Below are 21,075 nucleotides of genomic sequence, written 5' to 3'. Positions count from 1 at the left end.
TATCATGTGCATATGTAATAAAATCAACAATAAGATGTGAGAAATTTACATACTAAATTATGTTATTCAAGGACCTCACAAGCAATCAGGATGCTCTCCCCAGCTGGTCAGGATTAATAAGAGCTTTATTTTCTCTTTCACACCCCCTTGCAAGTGTGGCCTTGACAATATTTATAATATTCAGAAAGGACATGACCAGCCATAAAATCCTTCCTATCGTAATAACACTTCATGTAACAGAAATGTTACATTTGTTAATAAACAACTTTATTAATTAGATTCATTAATGAAGAAGTTTATTAATGTGTTATTACTTTTGTAACTCCATGCTAATACATGGATTCATCTATCGTTCATATCCAGAACTACTATAATAACAACATTTTTAATAGGAGTTCAAGTTACTGGTATTAACACGATAGATTTATTAAAGCCAACACTCAACGTGCATGAATCTCATTATGGAAGGACTTCCGAGATTATTATGCACTAACCATCGAAAGACTAGCCCTTATTGTCTTCCATAGTCTGAGCAATTTTAACTTGCACCTCCCTTCCATCATGGTCCAACAATGTACCTATCAGAATAGGCTACATCATGATGGATATGGTCAAGTCAAGGACTACAATGAATGCATTCATAATCTTAGTCTACTAAATCAAGTAGACCTATTTCAATATATCAATATCTTACATCATAAAAATATTGCATAATTTCACAAGAGACTGAATATTTATTTGTTAATAATAGAGGCATCATACATATTATGTTGGGCCACATTATTCTAACAAAGATTAATAATTATAATAAAAATATATATTACTGTAAGAACCAAGTACAAGAACTCTGGGCCTTAGATCCCTTGGGCTCACAATTTATTTGTAGTGGGTTTAAGGATTTCCTACAATGGGTCGTTCTCGGCAGAGAGACTCAAAGCAACACTCAACTGAAAAGCTCTCTCTTTGACTTCTTTCTCTCAATTTTTCTGAACCCCTTCTTCTCCCATCTTTCCTCTATTTATAGCCAAGGTTAGTGGGGAGACCATGATTATATTCATCGTTAGTGCTATTGAAGGTCCAGTATTATCTGGTTAAAGTGGTTGTTTTAGGTGAAAGGGCGGTGCAGCATTTATGATCTTGGAACTTGGCTCCATTTTCACCGCTTGTGTTCGGCAACTCACATTCCCGTGCAAACCATGACCTTCCCGGGTATTGACTCATGCGCTCTACCGGGAAATATTAACCGGTCAACCCCGGGAGCTTAATAACCAAAACTTGTTTTTGGCCCTAAGGCAGTTTTAAGAAGGGCATAAGGTAACTGGAACTTTCTGCTGGGCCTGCGCCCAAAGCTGGTATGGGCTTGGGCCCAGGGCCCAGATGGGTCTGGGCCCGAGGCCTGTATGGGCCTTGGGAGCTCGGTGCCGTACAATAGCCCCCCCTTGATTCATACTCGGTCGCCGAGGAGAATCAAGGAGCTGCCTGGGCCTCTTGACCTCGGGAATCTTTTAGTCTGGGACTTCTGGTTGTCACTTCTCATTAATAGCCATCTCAAAAGACGCGCCGTTTCGCGGCGCCAGGCGCAGTCGTCATTATTGCCTGACGGTTCGTGAACCGAAGCGGCGCGCAAAACGGTTACGCTTGGCATTTGTTGGGTCGCTCGTTCGCTGTGCCCATTTATTGTTTGATCAAGCGTTTCTTCTTTCCCCATTTCTTCTGGCTCTATAAATAGTTCTTCCCCCAGCGTCACTCCATTTTTCCTTCGCCTATGATCTTTAGTGCCTACTCTCTGCCGACCACATTTCTGTGTGCTTGCTTGCTCAGCGTTCTTTCCCTCCTTAGAACCCAACGTAAGTCTCTCTTTCCCCTCCTGTTCCTTCAGCTTTGTTTCTTTGATTTTATTCTTGTAGTTTTAGGCTTTATAGATGGGCTATTCTTACCTTCTAGATACCCCGGCTGCTTTGGCCAACTTTAGAAGTAAATTTAGTATCCCCAGTGACGTGGACGTGGCTTACTGCCATGAGAGTGATATGGAACTCCACCGAGGGCAGGGTACAGCCTTCTTTCCTTTGATGTCCATCTTAGAAGGTGGGGTTAGGTTCCCGGTAGATCCCCTCCTGATAAGCACACTCACCTACTATGGGCTGTGCCCCGACCAGCTTCCCCCCAATTTTTACCTGGTAGTTAGTTGTGTCGGCCAGTTGAACCATACCTTTAACTTACAACTAGACCACCATGATATTAACCAAATGTACAGCCTCTGTGGGAGCAAATCCACAAATTACTACTTAAAGACAAGGGATGCTCGGGTACGGCTGATATCGTGCCTACTCGATTCGAATAGGAACTCCGCCGGGGAGTTTGTCAGGGTGCGCGGCAATTGGTTTGCCGGGGAGATCTCTTGCCCCCTCACACGGCGTGAAGTGGGTTCGTACCTTCCCCTTCTTATAGTTGTTTGAGTAAAAGAAAATCTTTTATTGTTTAAAAGCTAACGCGTTATCTGTTCTTTTGCAGACGGCAAAGTGTTTGCTCAGGACCTCAGAGCCGTCCACGTCAGGGACCTAAACTTCATCCTTCGTTCCGAGATCTACGTGCACTGGGACGGGCAACTCCGGGCCTCTCACCTGATCCTCGGCGTGGAACCGGTTTACTCCACTTGGCAACCTTTCAAGCAGGCGTTGATAGTTGACAGCCCCCTGCTCTCGTATATAGACGTCCGGTACGTGAACTTCTTGCCGCCGAAGCTTACAACCGGGGAAGCGAGGGAATTTGGTAGGCGGTTCACTACCGCGGACGAACTAGTTCCCCTTCGAGACGATTCCGCAGAGCAGGTATCCCGGCGCCTTAGAGAGAGAGCTCACGAAGCTATACAACAAGGGGACCAAGCCCAAGAGCAGCCCCATCCCGAGGATCCACCCGCCGAGCATCAACAGCAAGTGGCAAACGCGGCTAACCTGCTAGCTGAAGCGATCCAGCCCGGTGCAAGAATGGTGGCAAGGCGAGTAATGACTCTAGACAGGTTCGTGCCTGGTGCCCGGCCGACCAACCAGCCCCCGCCTACCCAAGGTCGGGGTTCAGTTTCTCAACCTCCTCCCCCCTCGCAGTCCGGACGTGCCCGGAAAAAACAGAAAGTAACCGAGCAACATTCCACGGCCCCGGGGGACGCCGCTGTCCGGACTCCTCCCCGACCAACAGGGGGGATTGTCATCCGCGAGCCGCAAACCGAAGCCGGCACGGGGGGCGCTTCCTCCTCCCAAGTGGCTCCAACGTGGGAGCCAAAGTTCCTTCTGGACGGCAAACCATTGCCATCAACGGCCTCTGTTCGGATATGGGATAAGGGCGAGGGCGGCCGTATTGCCCAAACCTTGGCCGGAGCTCTCCAACTTCCCGAGGACGTGCACGCCTTTGAGGATGGGTCCGAGGAGTCCGTTGGGCGCCGGTTAGAGTGGCACGCCATTGCGGTAATTCTTTTGTCTATTTGCTCCACGTAGATTTCCTTTTGTCACTTTGCTAACCTTCGTGCTTGCTAGGCCGCTCAACTGGCTCACATCGTGGCTGCCCGGGCACGGGAGCTTGATGAGGAGAATGAGCGCGAGAAAGGGGTGCGGGAGGCAGCAGTAAAAACGGCTAAGGAAAAGGCCAAGATTGCTGAGTCTGCCGAGAAGAAGGCTGCTGCCGTGGAGAAGCTCCCAGCATCGGCCGAACAGAGGTGTGCTGACCTCCTGGCCAGGCAAAATGAGACGGAACTTAAACTGGCCGAAGCCCTCAGCCTCAACACTTCTCATACCGAGGAGATAGCTGATCTCAGGGCGGGCTTGGCGGCTGCGGAGCAGAAGTGGTACGACGTAGGCTTTGCCGACGCCGAGAACTCCGCAGAGCCGGTTGTGGCTCGGGCTCGGCATATGGGTTTCGAGGCCGGGTGGTTTGCTGCTCTTCAAGCAATGGGAGTTCCTGAAGACTCGCCGCTGAGAGACCCCGGCCAGATTCCATTTCCGAGTCCTGTACCTGCCGTCCAAAACTCCCCGGCTGCTCTAGACGAGGAGGAGACGGCCAGTATGAGGGAGTTGGTTGAGCAAATCGACTCTCATGCCGAGCCCGAGGAACTGGAGGCTACGAGCATACCTACCGTGCAGGAACTTCTTGACGAGGCCCAGCCTTTCTCCCTGATCGTCCAACAGGAAGTGCAACCACCGACTCAACCCCCTAGTTGATTTTATTCTAGCCTTCTTTTATTTCGTTTTTATTTGCCTATGTCACCGGGATGTGGTGATTGAACCGTTGTTTTTATTTTATTGGTTTTATTTGCCCATGTCACCGGGATGTGGTGTTTGAACAATCGCTTTTACTCTTTTAATTGGAAGTCCGTTTTCTTTTCCTGTTTCAATTTTGTTGAATGAAATTATATCCGTTTGTGCTTTGCTCGAATTATACTAGTGCTATGGCCGCTTAATAGAATGCACCCCCGAGAACCTGTTGTGCGGAGCCGTGAGTAGTTTTGAGAGCGCTATTTGGACTTAGTTTTTGTAAAAAGGGTTAGGTTTTTATTTTGGTTTCAACCGAGAATTGAGTTTTTGCCCTCATAGATTTAATTGCAGGGTTCACATAGGCTCGGTGATTTTGACCGAGCCGAGGGTCGGGTTCCTACCCTTAAGATTGATTCATCAGGTTTTCACCTGCTCGGCGATATTGATCGAGCCGAGAGTCGGGTTTCTGCCCTTAGGGTTTTGTTTGTAAGGTTTTCACATGCTCGGCGATATTGATCGAGCCGAGAGCCAGGTTTCCGCCCTTAGGATTTTGTTTGTAAGGTTTTCACCTGCTCAGCGATATTGATCGAGCCGAGAGCCAGGTTTCTGTCCTTAGGATTTTGTTTGTAAGGTTTTCACCTGCTCGGCGATATTGATCGAGTCGAGAGCCAGGTTTCTGTCCTTAGGGTTTTGTTTGTAAGGTTTTCACCTGCTCGGCGATATTGATCGAGCCGAGAGCCAGGTTTCTGTCCTTAGGGTTTTGTTTGTAAGGTTTTCACCTGCTCGGCGATGTTGATCGAGCCGAGAGCCAGGTTTCTGTCCTTAGGATTTTGTTTGTAAGGTTTTCACCTGCTCGGCGATGTTGATCGAGCCGAGAGCCAGGTTTCTGTCCTTAGGATTTTGTTTGTAAGGTTTTCACCTGCTCGGCGATATTGATCGAGCCGAGAGCCAGGTTTCTGTCCTTAGGTTCCGCTGGCAATTCTCTTGGTATGCGGCTACAAGGTCAAAAATAGCAAAGACAAAAAAGTTCATCATACTCTTAATCTTCCTAAAATACAAATTTCGGCTTACATAGATGGTTACGCGTAGAATTTCTTCAGGTTGTTGGCGTTCCATGGTCGGGGGAGCGGCCTCTCGTCCAGGTCCTCCAAGTAGTAAGCCCCTGCCCCTGCGACGGCTGTGACTCTGTATGGTCCCTCCCAACTCTGAGCAAGCTTCCCTGCAGCCACGTCCTGCATGTTCCCTACTACCCTTCTTAACACCAATTCCCCGGCACTGAATTCCCTGGTCTTTACATTTCGGTTGTACCTTTGCGCTAGCTTCTGCTGATACTCGGCAAGACGTACGGTCACAGCCTCCCTGCATTCTTCTAGCCAATCCAACTGCTCCATCATAAGGTCGGCGTTTTGTACAGGGTCAAACCCGACGACCCGCGCACTGCATAAGCTCACCTCGGTCGGTATCACTGCTTCTGCTCCGTATGCCAGAGAAAATGGGGTTTCCCCCGTGGATCTCCTGGGGGTCGTGCGGTAGGCCCACAAGACACTGGGTAGTTCTTCTGCCCACCTTCCTTTCGCTCCATCCAACCTTCTCTTGAGCCCGTTCAAAATAGTCTTGTTTACTGCTTCAGCTTGGCCGTTGCTCTGGGGGTATGCCGGGGTTGAATACTTGTTCTTGATGCCGAGCTCGCTGCAAAAGGTCCGAAAAGCGTTGCTGTCGAACTGTAGCCCGTTGTCTGTCACTAGTGAATTCGGCACCTCAAACCTTGTAACTATGTTTTTCCACACAAACTTTTTCACGTCGGTATCCCGGATATTGGCCAAGGCTTCAGCTTCAGCCCACTTTGTGAAGTAATCCACGGCCACAAGTACAAAACGGCGGTTCCCCGTTGCCCGGGGAAATGGCCCGAGGATGTCAAGCCCCCATTGTGCAAATGGCCACGGGCTGCTGACAGGATTAAGATGTCCGGCAGGCTGATGGATCATTGGGGCGTGTCTTTGACATTGTTCGCAACTCCGAACGTATTCGGCGGCGTCCTTCTGCATCTGTGGCCACCAAAACCCCTGCGTCATTGCTCTGTGTGCTAAAGATCGTCCCCCGATATGCCCGCCGCATACTCCTTCATGCAGCTCGGTTAGAAGCTCCTTAACTTTTTCAGGATGCAGGCACAAGAGGTAAGGGCCCGCGAAGGACCTTCTGTACAACTTTCGGTCCGAAGACAACCAGTACCTGGGAGCCATTCGTCGAATCTTATTGGCCTCGGCCTCATCCTCTGGAACTTTATCTTCGGAAAGAAAGTCTATGATCGGGTTCATCCAGCATGGTCCGGCCACCGCCACCTGCGCAACCTCTACTCCGGCCCGGTCGAGGGCAGTCTCCACACAGATGCTTGGTTCCCTTACAAGTTCAATCGTGATAAGCCTCGGGGTGTCCTCGGTAGCCGATGAGGCTAACGTGGCAAGAGAGTCAGCATGCTTGTTCTGCGACCGGGCCACTTGGGATATCTTTACCGTTCCAAACTGACCGATAATCTGCTTTGCCGTACTCAAATAAGCTTTCATTCGAGGATCCCGAGCCTCGAAGTCCCCGGTAATCTGATAAACAACCAGCCGAGAGTCTGAGTAGATTTCTACGTCCCTGGCGCCCAGATGCAATACTGCCCTTAGTCCGGCCAACAGGGCCTCATATTCGGCTTCGTTGTTCGAGGCTTTGAACCCCAATCTGAAGGAATGTTCCAGTCGCATACCCTCAGGGGTGATTATGACAATACCAGCCCCGGCCCCCATAGCGTTTGATGCGCCGTCCACAAATAATCTCCACGGGCGAGTCTTCGCACTACAGATTACCTGGCCTTCATTCTTAGGTGTAAATTCCGCGATGAAATCAGCGAGAATCTGCCCTTTCACCGAGCTTCTAGGTCGGTATCTTATGTCAAACGATCCCAATCGAGTCCCCCATTTAGCGATCCGCCCTGTGAAATCGGATCTCTTCAACAGTGATTGTAATGGATACTCGGTGAGGACGTACACTGTGTGTGCCTGGAAGTAGTGTGGTAACTTCCTCGTGGCGTGTACCAAGGCCAGAACCAACTTTTCAAGAGGCAGGTACCTTGTCTCGGCATCGACCAAGGTCTTGCTTACGTAATACACCGGTATTTGCACTCCCCGGTCCCTTAGTAATACAGCACTTACGGCATGATTGGTGACTGCGAGGTACATAAACAGATCCTCACCGGGCTCCGGGGCCGTCAACCTCGGCGCCTTTGCCAAATACTCCTTTAGTTCTCGAAAAGCTTCATCGCAGCTCTCGTCCCACTGAAACCCCTTCCACTTTTTCAGAAGTTGATAGAATGGCCGGCAGCGATCGGCAAACTTGGAGATAAACCGGTTCAGGGCGGCCAACATCCCGGTGAGCACCTGCACCTCCTTAGGGTTGCCCGGTGGTTCTAGGCGATTGATTGCCTCTATTTGGTCAGGGTTAGCCTCTATTCCTCGAGTGGAGATCAGATAACCCAGGAACTTGCCAGCCCCCACTCCGAAAGTGCACTTTTCGGCATTGAGGCGCAGCCTGTGTCGCCGTAGTATCTCGAATACTCCCCGAAGGTCTTCAGTATGCAGCGACTCTTTTCTGCTCTTTACCACCATGTCGTCGATATAAACTTCAACCGTGCAACCAATTTTCTCCCGGAACATCCTTGTCATCATACGCTGGTAGGTAGCTCCGGCATTCTTCAATCCAAACGGCATGACCTCGTAGTGGTAGTTTGCGTTCGGGGATATGAATGCTGTCTTCTCTCGGTCCTCGGGTGCTAAGGCAATCTGGTGGTAGCCTTGGAAGGCGTCCAGGAAACTCATTCTCGGGTGCCCATACGTGGCATCCACCAACTGATCAATCTTGGGCATCGGGAACGGATCCTTGGGACACGCTCTGTTTAAATCGGTGAAGTCCACGCAAACTCTCCATTTACCGCTCTTCTTCTTTACTACGACAGTGTTTGCTAGCCATCTCGGGAAGAATATTTCTTTTATGGCCCCGGCCTCCTTCAGCCGCTGGACCTCCAGGTTTACTGCATCGACGTGCTCCTTTGACGCTCTTCTCGGCTTCTGCTTTTTCGGAGGAAATGATGGGTCCACATTGAGTTTGTGAACAATGAACTCGGGGTCTACGCCGGGCACTTCATACGGGTTCCACGCGAAGACATCTATGTTCTGCAACAGGAACAACAACATCTCTACCCTTTCCCGGTCATTCATGCTTGTACCTATCTGGAAGTATTTGTCACTATCTGGGAGAATTCTTACCTTCAGTACCTCCTCGGCAACGTCTGCCCCCTTTTCCTGGGGTATCTGTAATTGCTATGCAGTCTCTTTCTCGGCGTGCTCAGCTTGGCCGAGCTGTTCCTTTTCCCACTGGACCGCGGCTATGAGGCATTGCTTCGCCACCTGCTGATTCCCCCTTACCTCTACAACTCCGTACTCAGTAGGAAACTTTACTTTCACGTGAAGGGTGGACGGAACAGCCCCCATGGCGTGAATCCATGGCCTCCCCAGGATTGCGGTGTAAGGTGCGAACGATCGGACTACTATGAACGTAACTACAACTTCCTTGCCCTCCATGTCCACTGGGAGTGAGATTTGCCCCTCGGGAATCACAATTCTCCCGTCAAACGAGACCAATGGCGTGTTATACTTCGCCAAATCCTGGGTTCTTAACCCGAGCCCTTCGAAGAGGTCCGGGTACATGACGTCAGCCCCACTACCCTGATCAATCATCACCCTCTTCACCAGGAATCCGCCTATCCGGGCTGTCACCACCAAAGCGTCGTCGTGGGGTTGGATGGTTCCTTCGAAATCATCTTCTCCGAACGAGATGTCTAGCTGTCCAGCCCTTTTTTGCTTCTTGGAGGATTCTCCCTCCGCGCAAGCCACTGTCATCACCATCCTAGCCGCCGCTGCCCCTCTCGGTGCGGCATGAATGACGTTGATTACTCCCCGGGGTGGTGGAAGGGGATTCCTTCTCTGTGGTGCGCCCTGCTCGGTCTCCCGGTCAGTGGAATCTGCTACAAACTCTTTCAGGTGCCCTGCCTTCACTAACTGCCCGAGATGATCTTTCAATACCCTACACTGCTCGGTGGTGTGCCCCTTGTCTCTGTGATAAGTGCAGTATAGGCTTTGGTTCCTCCGAGATGGGTCGCCCCCCATTTTGTTCGGCCATCTGAAGAATGGCTCGTTCCTTATTCGTTCCAGTATCTTGTGCACGGGCTCTTTAAACAACACATTAACCCCTTCGATCTGCACCTCCGGTTCCTGCATTCTGAAGTCCCTTTTCGGCTTTGGCGGCAAGAAGCTTTGCCGAACTCTCCCTGTAAAAGGGGCTTTCCCCCTGCTTTGCAGCCGGTCATCCTCCAGGCGTTTGTACTCCTCTATGCGTCTCATCAGTTGCCTCATGTCCTCCGGGGGTCTTCTTGTCAGCGACTCCCGTAGTTCAGAATCCTCGGGGAGCCCCATCCTGAAGGTGCTAGCCGCAATTTTCTCGTTTCCCCCACCAATCTCATTGTAGAGTTCCTAGTATCGGCTGGCATAACTCCGAAGGGTTTCCCCGACCCTCATTTTCATGGAAAGCAACGCGTCGACCGGTTGTTGCACTCGGCTGCATGTTACGAACCTGCTGCCGAACTCCTGGATCAGCTCGGCGAAGCTGTGTATAGAACCTTTCCGCAACCCATTGAACCATCTCAGTGCGGTAGAGCCGAGACTAGAGGGGAATACTTTACACATCAATGCATCGTTGTGCGCATGCAACGACATCATGTGGATGTAATGACTGACATGCTCCACGGGGTCTGTCCTCCCCTCATAGGAATTGAATGGTGGACGCGTGAATCTGCTCGGCATGGGTGCCCGTTCAATCTCATCCGAGAATGGAGACCGGGCCGCCATCCGCAAGGCCCTGCTCATGGCATCCATCGCGGCGTTGTGGTGCTGCCGCTCCTCTGGCGACTCTGACCCGTGGTTATCATATCCATGTGACCGGGAACGGTCCCGTCTACGACGAATATCCCGGGAGTGACGACGTGACTCTTGAGAATGGGATCGGTCTCGGTGTTGGTGCGTAACAGGTCGGCTGGAACCTTCCTCGCCACGGTTCCTTCTGGGTTGGGGGTTGTGGTCCCTTTCGTGGCGCCGACCCCTTGCCTCCAGCTCCAAGTCCATTACCAATCTGCGCAACCGCTCCAGCTCCCGGTCTCTATCATCAGGTTGCCGATGTGCTGAGACGTTCGAAATCGTCCGGTGCGTTTGGTCCGATCCTTCTCCCAATCCGGACCCTTCCTCTCCTCTTGAATGCTCCCTATCCTCCAGCCGCTTCTGCCTTCTCTCCCTCCACGTCGATCCCCGGGAAGATCCTGCGGAATTGCTCGGAACGTGCCCTCTTGAACGCTCCTCAAACATCTTCTTTGCTTGAGTCTCACTCGAACCACAGCTTCGAAGGATGGCCCCACGGTGGGCGCCAATTGTAAGAACCAAGTACAAGAACTCTGGGCCTTAGATCCCTTGGGCTCACAATTTATTTGTAGTGGGTTTAAGGATTTCCTACAATGGGTCGTTCTCGGCAGAGAGACTCAAAGCAACACTCAACTGAAAAGCTCTCTCTTTGACTTCTTTCTCTCAATTTTTCTGAACCCCTTCTTCTCCCATCTTTCCTCTATTTATAGCCAAGGTTAGTGGGGAGACCATGATTATATTCATCGTTAGTGCTATTGAAGGTCCAGTATTATCTGGTTAAAGTGGTTGTTTTAGGTGAAAGGGCGGTGCAGCATTTATGATCTTGGAACTTGGCTCCATTTTCACCGCTTGTGTTCGGCAACTCACGTTCCCGTGCAAACCATGACCTTCCCGGGTATTGACTCATGCGCTCTACCGGGAAATATTATCCGGTCAACCCCGGGAGCTTAATAACCAAAACTTGTTTTTGGCCCTAAGGCAGTTTTAAGAAGGGCATAAGGTAACTGGAACTTTTTGCTGGGCCTGCGCCCAAAGCTGGTATGGGCTTGGGCCCAGGGCCCAGATGGGTTTGGGCCCGAGGCCTGTATGGGCCTTGGGAGCTCGGTGCCGTACAATTACATAATGAGAAATTACCTAATCCAATCTAGGTAGATATTTTGATCATAACTTTAAATTACAGTTTAATCAATTAAGGCTAATCTATCAATAAACAAAAAGTTTAACTGTTTAAGTGATTAACCTATTGATTATGGATGCTAACATAAAGCATGGATAAAACACATTTGAGTGCTAGGAATGTAAAACCACAAAAATTTGAAGACACAATACCACAAAATAACATGAATTATCAAAGAGGAAATCTGAAAATCGAGCAAAAAACACTCTTCGCAGTTTATTGCCCAAAGTGATCCACTATTTTTTGAGATACGACAAACTTGTACTCACACCGACCAAGCTTCAGCTAGCAATTGACTTCACACATCCTTTCTCTATTCAAGCTACTAGATCCACAATCAAACACCGATTGCATCTTTCACACCATGGTTGGATATGAGTTGCTCCAATGACTCCCAAGTGCCAATCAACACCAACAACTCTGAGATTTGAATTGGATGTGATGTTTCTAGTCACCTCTTAATGAATTGTGAGAGTAATGAGGTAAGGAGATTGCTCTACGTTTTTCTCTAGGGTTTGAAGGCTCTCTTTTTCTATTCATATAGCAATTGGGTGTATTGTTCAATCTTTAGCATTGGCCTACTCCAACCTACTAATACAAATACCTGTATATCCACACAATATACAAGATACTTTAAAATTGAACAAATTAAATACCAAAAAAAAAAAAAAACACAAAATTTTCCTACAAAACTAATTAAGATCCTAACACATACAATTGACTAATATCAGTCTTGGCCCTCTTGGGAGAAATCATTATCATTGCTAATAACTGAATATTTTGGTGAAGAATATAAGAGCATTAACATTTGGTTTCTAAAAAAAATCTCATTTCACCATCTCAAAAGTTACTTTATCTATTATACCATACAATTTTACAATACACCCAACATCCCAACTTTTATTTTACCATACAACACATTAAAATAATATATCTACACAATAAAATAATCCCAAAACCATCTCTATTCTCTCCCATCTCTCTCCTCTCTTTAATTTTTGTCTCTCTCTTTCTTTCTCTCGACCACCTATCACCACCGAGCAACCCAATAGCACCACCCACTTGCACAGCTGCCGATTCAAACCCAAACATAATACCCAAGCAAAACCCAATTACCTAAACAAAAACTCAAAGCCAATACTTAAATAAAACCCAAAATCCAAAAAAAATCCAAAATCCAAACCACTTGCCACTTCCATTGCAACCACTTGCTACCACCACCACCACCATGAAGAAACTAAAAAAAATCACCCAAAACCTAAATCACCATTACCTCACTACCCATCGCCCACCACTGCCAACATAAAACCCACAAATGACCAATAAAACCCAAGATACTGCCACCAATCCAACAACATCACCGAAATTGGAACCACCATAATCAAACAAAAATCGGACCCATGTCACTGTGCCTCCATCATAGGACCCATATCACTGCGCCTCCATCACAGGACCCACACCATAGCCTAGCAATAAACCACGTTGCTACAACAAAGACCCATGCCGCCACCAAATCCATGCTGGACCCACAACCCACACCCAAAAAAAAAAAAAAAAAAAACCACCATGAGAGAGAGAGAGAGAGAGAGAGAGAGAGAGAGAGAGGTAGATATTTTAGGTAGGGAATAAAAAATATTATTTTAGATTTGGAACTTTGCTACAGTACTATCCTAAATTTAGGATGGTACAGCAACTAAGTTGTAAATTTTTTTACAATTACAACTTTGAGTAATGCATCTTTTTATTGATTTGATTCCAAAATTTAGCATATCTGAAATTTTACAATTCCAAATACTGATGCTCCAAGGATATACTATACCCAAAAAAATTTACCTTTACATGAACCTAATGGTAACAACCACTAAAAGAGTTCATATGCTGATGCAAACACTATGATGTGTGATCCTTATTATTGTTAATTCTTTTGAAGTCTATGATCCTTATTTATTGTCATTATTAGTTGATGTAAACAAGCCCAAGCCGTTGTTGCGTTTATTCAAGCTGATGTAAACATTTTCATTATTGTTATTTTTTATTAGTTATTGCTATCATCATCAGCATAATCATTAAAATCAAATATTCAAATGAATTTAACAACATTATAAAATAAACTGATATTTCAAAGCATTTTTGATTTAATGGAAAAATATATATACTTCTGGTAAAGTAAGCTCTTCTAATTTTCTTGATATTAGCGTACTTTTGATTTTGAATGAATTTTCCATCATAGTATGATTAATGGTTTTTTTTTTTTTTTTTTTTTTTTTTTTTTTTTTTTTTTTTTTTTTTTTCGCGTATTAAATTTTAAGTTGATAATAAATGATAAAATTTGATCATTTAATAGTTATTTGAACACATCTTTTACGTGTGAGTCCAAACTTTTCATTATTAAATAGAACTCAATACTTGAGATTTTTTAAAATGAGAGGTAGAGTATTGAAATAATTCAAATTCAAGACCATGTGATTTGATAGACAAATACCATTAAATTATTCAAAAAACTTAAAAAGATATGAAATAGTAAATTTAAGCATTCAACCATTGTTTAACATCATTCATATCTAGAAATAAAAAGATTCTGAGAATATTGTTTTGAAAATTGGGTGCCAGTTTGATGTCCACATAAAGTAGCCAAACAATAGGGGAAAAATAGAAGGAAAAAAGAACCCACAGCCGCCCCCCCCCCCCCCCCCCCCCCCCCATATATATATATATATATATATATATACACATTATTGTTTTGAATAGTTAATCGAAATTTCTAGGATCTTGAACCCATTATTAATTTAATAGATTAGAGTATTTTTTTATAAAATTATTTATATAGTATATGCCAGTAACTCTAAACGTGCAGAGAGAAGCAACTTTGGGAAAGTCTGGCTTCAAATTGTATTAGAAAATCAGAAATAATGACCTTTAGCCGACCAAGGACAGAAGTCTTTTTCTAATTTTTAAATTTGATCTTCTCATTTTCAATCGAAGCTGAATAGTAGTTCTTTTCCAATGTGATTTCTTGTGGGCGAGCCTAAAGCAACCACCAAACCTATATTGAATTCCTTAATAATTATTAAAAAAAATTTGGTCTCAATGACAATGAGTGATTATAGATTAAAATTTAATATATTGGATGGACTTTTGGGCACAAATTGCCCAAATGACACGAATTCTAGATTAAAATTTAATATATTGTCTCAAAAAAAAAAAAAAAAAATTGTATATGCAAGGTAGAGAATGATCTATTTCCGTTCAAAAGGACAAGGACCCAAAAAAAAGAAAAAGTGAGAAAAAAAGAAAAAAGAAAAAAGAAAAAAAAAAAGCAGGCATGTGGAATTGTTCCAAAACTGCTACAAAAAGCAGTCCTAGTTTTGAGAAGAATATATGTCCAAAAAAGTAGAAAAAATTAAAGAAAAGTAGCACAATCCCTATAATAATAATAGACACGTGAAAGAAAAATTGTAAAGCAGATTTTCTTTTTAATTTCTATGGCATAAATAGTTAGATTTAGGCACTTGCATTAAGTAAAAGATATGAAGTTATTTAAATGTGGATTTAGTAAGATGTGACTTAAAGTCACATTTGCACCACAATTTTTTATTTTCTATGGCACCACAATTTTTTATTTTCCTAATTGGAATACATAAAGCGTTTACCATTGGCTTTATAAACACCAACTCAAAAAAGAAAAAATGAAAAATGATATTAAAATTTTGGCTTAGAAATGACTTAAACTAATTTCAATTTCAACTAATTTACATGGGAAAAGAGGAACCCCCCCCCCCCCCCCCCCCCCAAAAAAAAAAAAGAAAAAAGAAGAAGAAGAGAAAAGAATAAATTTGACTAGGAAGCACACCATGTCAAGGGACTGAAATGTTTAGGGCAATGTTAGGAATATAATTATTTTTATAATATTTTTTACAATCTATTAATTAAGGATAAATTATAATTCGATCAATATTACTTTTAAATATATACATAATTTTTAAGGGGTTTGTCTTACCTTTAATATTTTTTTAACTGAAATCTCCTTTGTTTTAATGAAAAACTATTACATCATCTACTAACTAAATAAAATGTGGAGATTAAAACTCACTACTACTTGCCATTGTAAATTTAAAACAAATGGACATGTCCAGTAAAAAAAGCACTAGAGGTAAGCCAAACCCATTTTTAAGAATACAAATTCTCCATACCACATTTTGTGTTCCACTTTATATTCCATCAATCACAATTTGTCATGTGTTTATTTAACTTCCCCTATAAAATAGTCAAAGTTTAAAATGAAAAAAAAAAAAAATACATGACAAGCTGTGATTGGTGGAATATAAAGTGGAACACAAAAAATGGTACAGAGAATTTGTATTTCATTTTTAATCATGAAATAATCACAACATACTGCAACAACAATTATGAAAAAAATGTGAAATATTTTGTATATTTATACCTATGAATCAACTAATGACATTTTTTTTTTTGGTGGTGATTTATATTTGTATTTAGAACCTCATTTCTCTTTCTCACTCGTTGTCTAAACTAATTTAAAATTTCCAAAAAATATTGTTGTTTCATCTAGACAATGATGATTGGATTTGACTGAAACAAATATATATATATATATATATACTTTTTTATTTTTTAAAGGCTGGCTTCTCAAAACCTGTATTTTGCAAATAATGTTTTCCTCGTTTGTATAATTGTATGTGTATCTAGTCTATACTTTTGGCTGATTCTCAAAAGAAAAAAAAAAAGTTTACAGTTTTGGCTCTAAATAGTGAGTCGTGTGATTTGTCATTTGTGTGGAAAAAAATCTAAATCTTCTGCTCCAAACGTGGCCCATGAATGAAACCTCTTTAGTTGTTTTTTAGTGATCCTGCTGTGTATTGTGCTGAAATCGATGCAATCTCGTGTTCCGAGCCAATAATGAAGCATGTGAATCTAAAAAAAAAAAAATAAAAAAAAATAATGAAGCATGTGAAACTTAAGCTTATTATTAGAGTGTTTATATATATATATATATATTTATATTTATATTTATATAGGCTCGACTGATTTGTGTCTATTAACATGCGCTCTCAGAGGATATATTAATAATTCATTTTAAAAGATTTTTAATGGAAAAATGAAAAAATAATTTACTATTTTGACAATTTTTTCAATTTTTCATAAAAATTTTCCTTAAATTTGACGAGGGCACACATGAAATGGACCTTATATATATAATTTTTTTTTTTTAGAAACCTTATTATTCATATTTTTTTAATGGGAACATTATTAGTATTCTTCTTTATATATATAGTATTATTTTGGCTAATCATTCTTTGATTCTATTATTCATCTCCTTTTCTTTTTAAACACTGTAGTGCCACCAAATAGAACAGGAAAAGGAAATCCCAACATATATACAGGATCTTCATTTTGTGGGTACCTAATCTTCTTGAGATAATTGTGTTGGATATATAGGTGTATTCTTAAATTTACCAAATCAAAACCAATTGTTCAAAAGTTCTAAATAATGATCAAGGATTTTTTTTTGATTGGGTTGGTACATGCTCCTCTCTATGCATGTATGTACGAAAAAGAAAAACAAAATCCCAACTTGGTAGCTATATATGACTATCACAGAATCTGAATAGACCAGCAGATTGAATGAATGAGTGTGATTTAAATTCAATTTTAGTAATCAAATGAGACAATATTATCAACATAAGATTGCTTGTATACACCTACCATCAATATCAACATTGTTTTGTAATTGTATATGCAACAACCATGAAAAATTATTGAATACAAGTGTAGTCCCGGAGTATACATTTATGGTACTCCGAGAATACCTAATAATTTTTTTTTATATTTATATACATGGACCTATTTAGTACATTGAGTATTAAATGCTATACTACTTTTTTTTTTTTTTTTTTTTTTGGCTTGGTAATTTGTTACTGCGGGAGAGTTAGCAGATACATAAGGTACTGGGTACCACTTAGGCAACTAGGCCCGGTGGTAAATGCTATAGTACTTTATACAAAAATGATTAATCTTTGAATATTATTGGACTGGGAGTTTCTGCTGACGAGTTGTGGGGTGTACAGTGATCCAATCGTAATATTAAACCCATACAAAAAGCCATTTTGCTGAGTTTCTGGTAAAAGCGTGCCAATGATGTAATGGCTAGCCATACTAGAATTTCAACATGACAATGATGTTGCTTTAAAAAATGCATCTAAAAAAAAAAAAAAAATTTTTTTTTTTTAAATTTTTATTTTAACCTCTACTGTTGCTTATAGAAACACATGCAATGTATTAATTATGAAAAGTATATATCATGCACCTTGTTTGAAACTTCACAATACTAGAAAGCATCCACTAGCTACCATTACATACATTGATGCTTCTTTGTATGTATTATCCCAATCAAAACTCTATTCTTCTGCTTACTCATTAAAAAATAATTGACACCCTCTCAAAAAAAAAAAAAAAAAAAATTGACACAATGAAAAGATGAAGAGACATACCATCTTTGAGTGATAGCCTAGTGATTAGGATCTCGGTGTGTGGGGTGCGGTAGATTTTGAATTTTGTACCCTTGAAAATAACAGGATAACTTGGTTCTGTTCTAGTACTAGTACTAGCAGAAATGTACAAAATTACGGAAAATAAATTTTCTCAATAATTACATATGCATAAAGACAAATATTATTCACTTGGTATTGAATCAGACAAGGATATAAATAATAGCAGCACGAAAACAACTTTTTTTGGCAACAAATTTCATAATTATTGAGTAGTCAGCTGTCAGTGATAAATTCATGAATGTTAATTGTGTCTACTATTTATAATCAACTATTTAAACAATTGTGAAATTTATTACCCAAAAAAGAGTGTATCTATATCAATATGGTATATGCTACAATATTCAAACACAGTTTTTTTTTTTTTTTTTGTTGGAATTAAAAATTTTCTATTAAATATTCAAACATCAAATAAAATGGAGGAAGGAATAAATTTGGTCACAGTTGATTGTGTGAGAAATCTCAGGTTTTCTCTCTAGCTAGGTAAAAATAGAAAAAAAGAAAAAAAAAAAAAAACAGAGGAGACAATGTTAACGCTGGTTAGTAGAGTTACTAAAAAGGAAGATAGTTATAATTTAGAAAAAGTGCTCTAAGTAACAATATCTAAAATATTGTATCTAAGTTTTGCGGTTAAAGTAAAAATGGGATAGTTTTGAGCATTTTTGAATAAAATAAAGAACAAAGAGTAAACTGATTCTCAACGGACATATGAAGATTGAAGAGGGAGACGTGGACTAATGAGGTGAAAGAGAAGAAGAAGAAAAAAAAGAAAAGAAAAATTGAACGTTGCTGGCACAACAGTGAATAAGACACACAAACATACACAACATATACAGTAAACCAAGATGACCGATTCTTCTGTAGACCCCACAATGCCTCAACCCCTCAATGAATAAAAATTCCCTCAAGCCCTCAGTTAATTTTTTATAGTACTTGTACAAGTATGTTTCTGTCATTAAGAGAAATCTCAAAAATAATGGTTGGTTAAAGGTCGCTTTGTGTAGGAGCGTCTCAAACTCTAATTCTACCTATACTCTCTTTTTCATTCCTTCCTCTACAAAACCCCCCTTCTCTCTCTCCCTAACTTTCTGCATTGTGCTTTGTGAGTTTGTGACATACCTTTACCTTTACCTAGCTTAGCCTATATCTAAGCCAATCTACATAAAAAGCATATCATATTTTTCTCAAAAATAAGTATATACTCTCTTACCTTATATCCTCACAATTGGGTCTTTTTGTGTACTATACTCTTTGATAACAATGACAGAATCAAACAATTCAGAAGCTACAAGTTCAAGAACAAATTCATCCACTTCTTCTTCTTCATCATCATCACCATCCTCACCTTCTAGCTCATCCAATTCATCATCTAAAAAAAGACCCAATTCCCAATCTTTACCAAATACTACTACTGCTGCTGCTACTACTAGGCCCAATAAAAAAGCCAGAGAGGTGGATTGTAGTAGCGACGACAACAATAACAACAACAACAACAACAATAACAATAAGCACGCTGTGTACCGCGGGGTACGAATGCGCAATTGGGGCAAATGGGTGTCTGAAATTCGCGAGCCGCGCAAGAAATCGCGCATCTGGCTTGGTACATTCTCGACTCCAGAAATGGCCGCACGTGCACACGATGTTGCAGCTTTGAGCATTAAAGGTAGCTCTGCTGTGCTGAACTTTCCTGACCTCGCTGATGTGCTACCTCGTCCTGTTTCACTTTTGCCGCGTGACATTCAAGCCGCTGCAGCTAAAGCAGCAGCCATGGTGGACCTAGATAACAACAACAACAGCAACAATAATAATTCAGAATCATCAACTTCAGCATCATTGTCATCATCTTCATTAACAACAACAACAACAACAGCAACAACATGTACAGCTTCTGAGTCCGAGGAGCTGGGTGAGATTGTGGAGTTGCCAAATATAGAAGGGAGCTTTGAGTTGGGCTTGGCCGAGTCACGGACCGAGCTCTTGCTGCTTGACTCGGTTGATGGTTCTTCATGGGTGTATGAGTATGAGCAACCCTTTGGTTTTTGTGATCAGATATTGGCTTTGGAGGGTTTGATTCCTTGCAACTTTTAAGGTTTAGTGTGGGATTAATCACTAATTAAAATTGGTGTGTATTTTTATTTTCACTACATTTCTTCTCTCTTTTTTCTTATTTAGTAGTACTAATTACTACTACTTTTTCTAACTGGTTCTCTCTATTGTAATATAATTAATTCTCACACAATTGAAGAGTCCTGTTTTTCTTTTTCTTGTTTGATTTTTCATGTAGCTGTCATATACTATATACGTTTGAAATTTGATGATAAATAATTGAATGACGCAGCAATGCATTGCCATTTTTTTCTCTCTCTCTCTCTTTCTTGTTTCACATCTCAAATGGTCCCATATCTTACCCCTTGTAATTAGATTGGTAAACTTTGTTATAGATTTCTGTGAAAAAATTGCATTTCCTTTCTCTTCTTTACCTTTTATGCAATTCCAAGATATTGGGCAAAAGATTATTGTTAAACCTTTCTTGTGCCTTTGAATGTGACTAATTGTGTTATTTATGCTTGGACGCTTTACCTAAATGATAGTGTTAAGAGCTGTCTATCATGTTGGGATTAATTAAGAGACACAAATGGTACATGATCGGGACAATACTTTATGATTAAATCACCTTTTGTTGTTCAAAAACAGTGTTTATTGCATAATTGTTTCTAAAGGTTCCAATAGCTCACTTGCTATGGCACATGTTCTCTTGCTACCACTTTTTTTTTCCTTGGTGGGGGATATATGGTAGACCCTATGCTATTCGGCCAATGCACCCCAATTATTGTAGTCATCCTATCACTACATCACTTTTAATTTCTAGTTGCTCTATTAGTGTAATCATCAACACCTTCTTTATCACAACTAATCACCATCATCATCATCACCACCATAAGCATCTCTCTCTCATAATTTACAATTTATCTCCACCTTCATTTTTCTTTTCTTGAATTGAAAATACTTCATGTTTGAACTTGTCTTGGGGGTAGGCCTAGAAGTCTACAGCACGAGTCATTACTTAGCTATTTCTTTTGACTTCAGGT

General features: G+C 42.0%; 1 protein-coding gene across 1 annotated transcript; it reads left to right on the top strand.

Annotated features, from left to right (window-relative positions):
• Window positions 1-18,927: 18,927 nt before the first annotated feature.
• LOC126725398 (ethylene-responsive transcription factor TINY-like) lies at window positions 18,928-20,341 on the top strand. Its single transcript, XM_050430106.1, has one exon. It carries the CDS (start codon window positions 19,247-19,249, stop codon window positions 20,072-20,074), a length of 828 nt encoding a protein of 275 aa, XP_050286063.1. The 5' UTR covers window positions 18,928-19,246; the 3' UTR covers window positions 20,075-20,341.
• Window positions 20,342-21,075: the final 734 nt, after the last annotated feature.

Source organism: Quercus robur, chromosome 5, assembly GCF_932294415.1.
Source record: "Quercus robur chromosome 5, dhQueRobu3.1, whole genome shotgun sequence".
In the NCBI taxonomy this organism is placed as follows: Eukaryota; Viridiplantae; Streptophyta; class Magnoliopsida; order Fagales; family Fagaceae; genus Quercus; species Quercus robur.
This window is presented reverse-complemented; position numbering and strand designations above follow the sequence as displayed.

What these genes read in the sequence shown, in the direction of transcription:
- LOC126725398 (XM_050430106.1), top strand. Translation starts at nt 19,247, where the DNA reads ATGACAGAATCAAACAATTCAGAAGCTACAAGTTCAAGAACAAATTCA.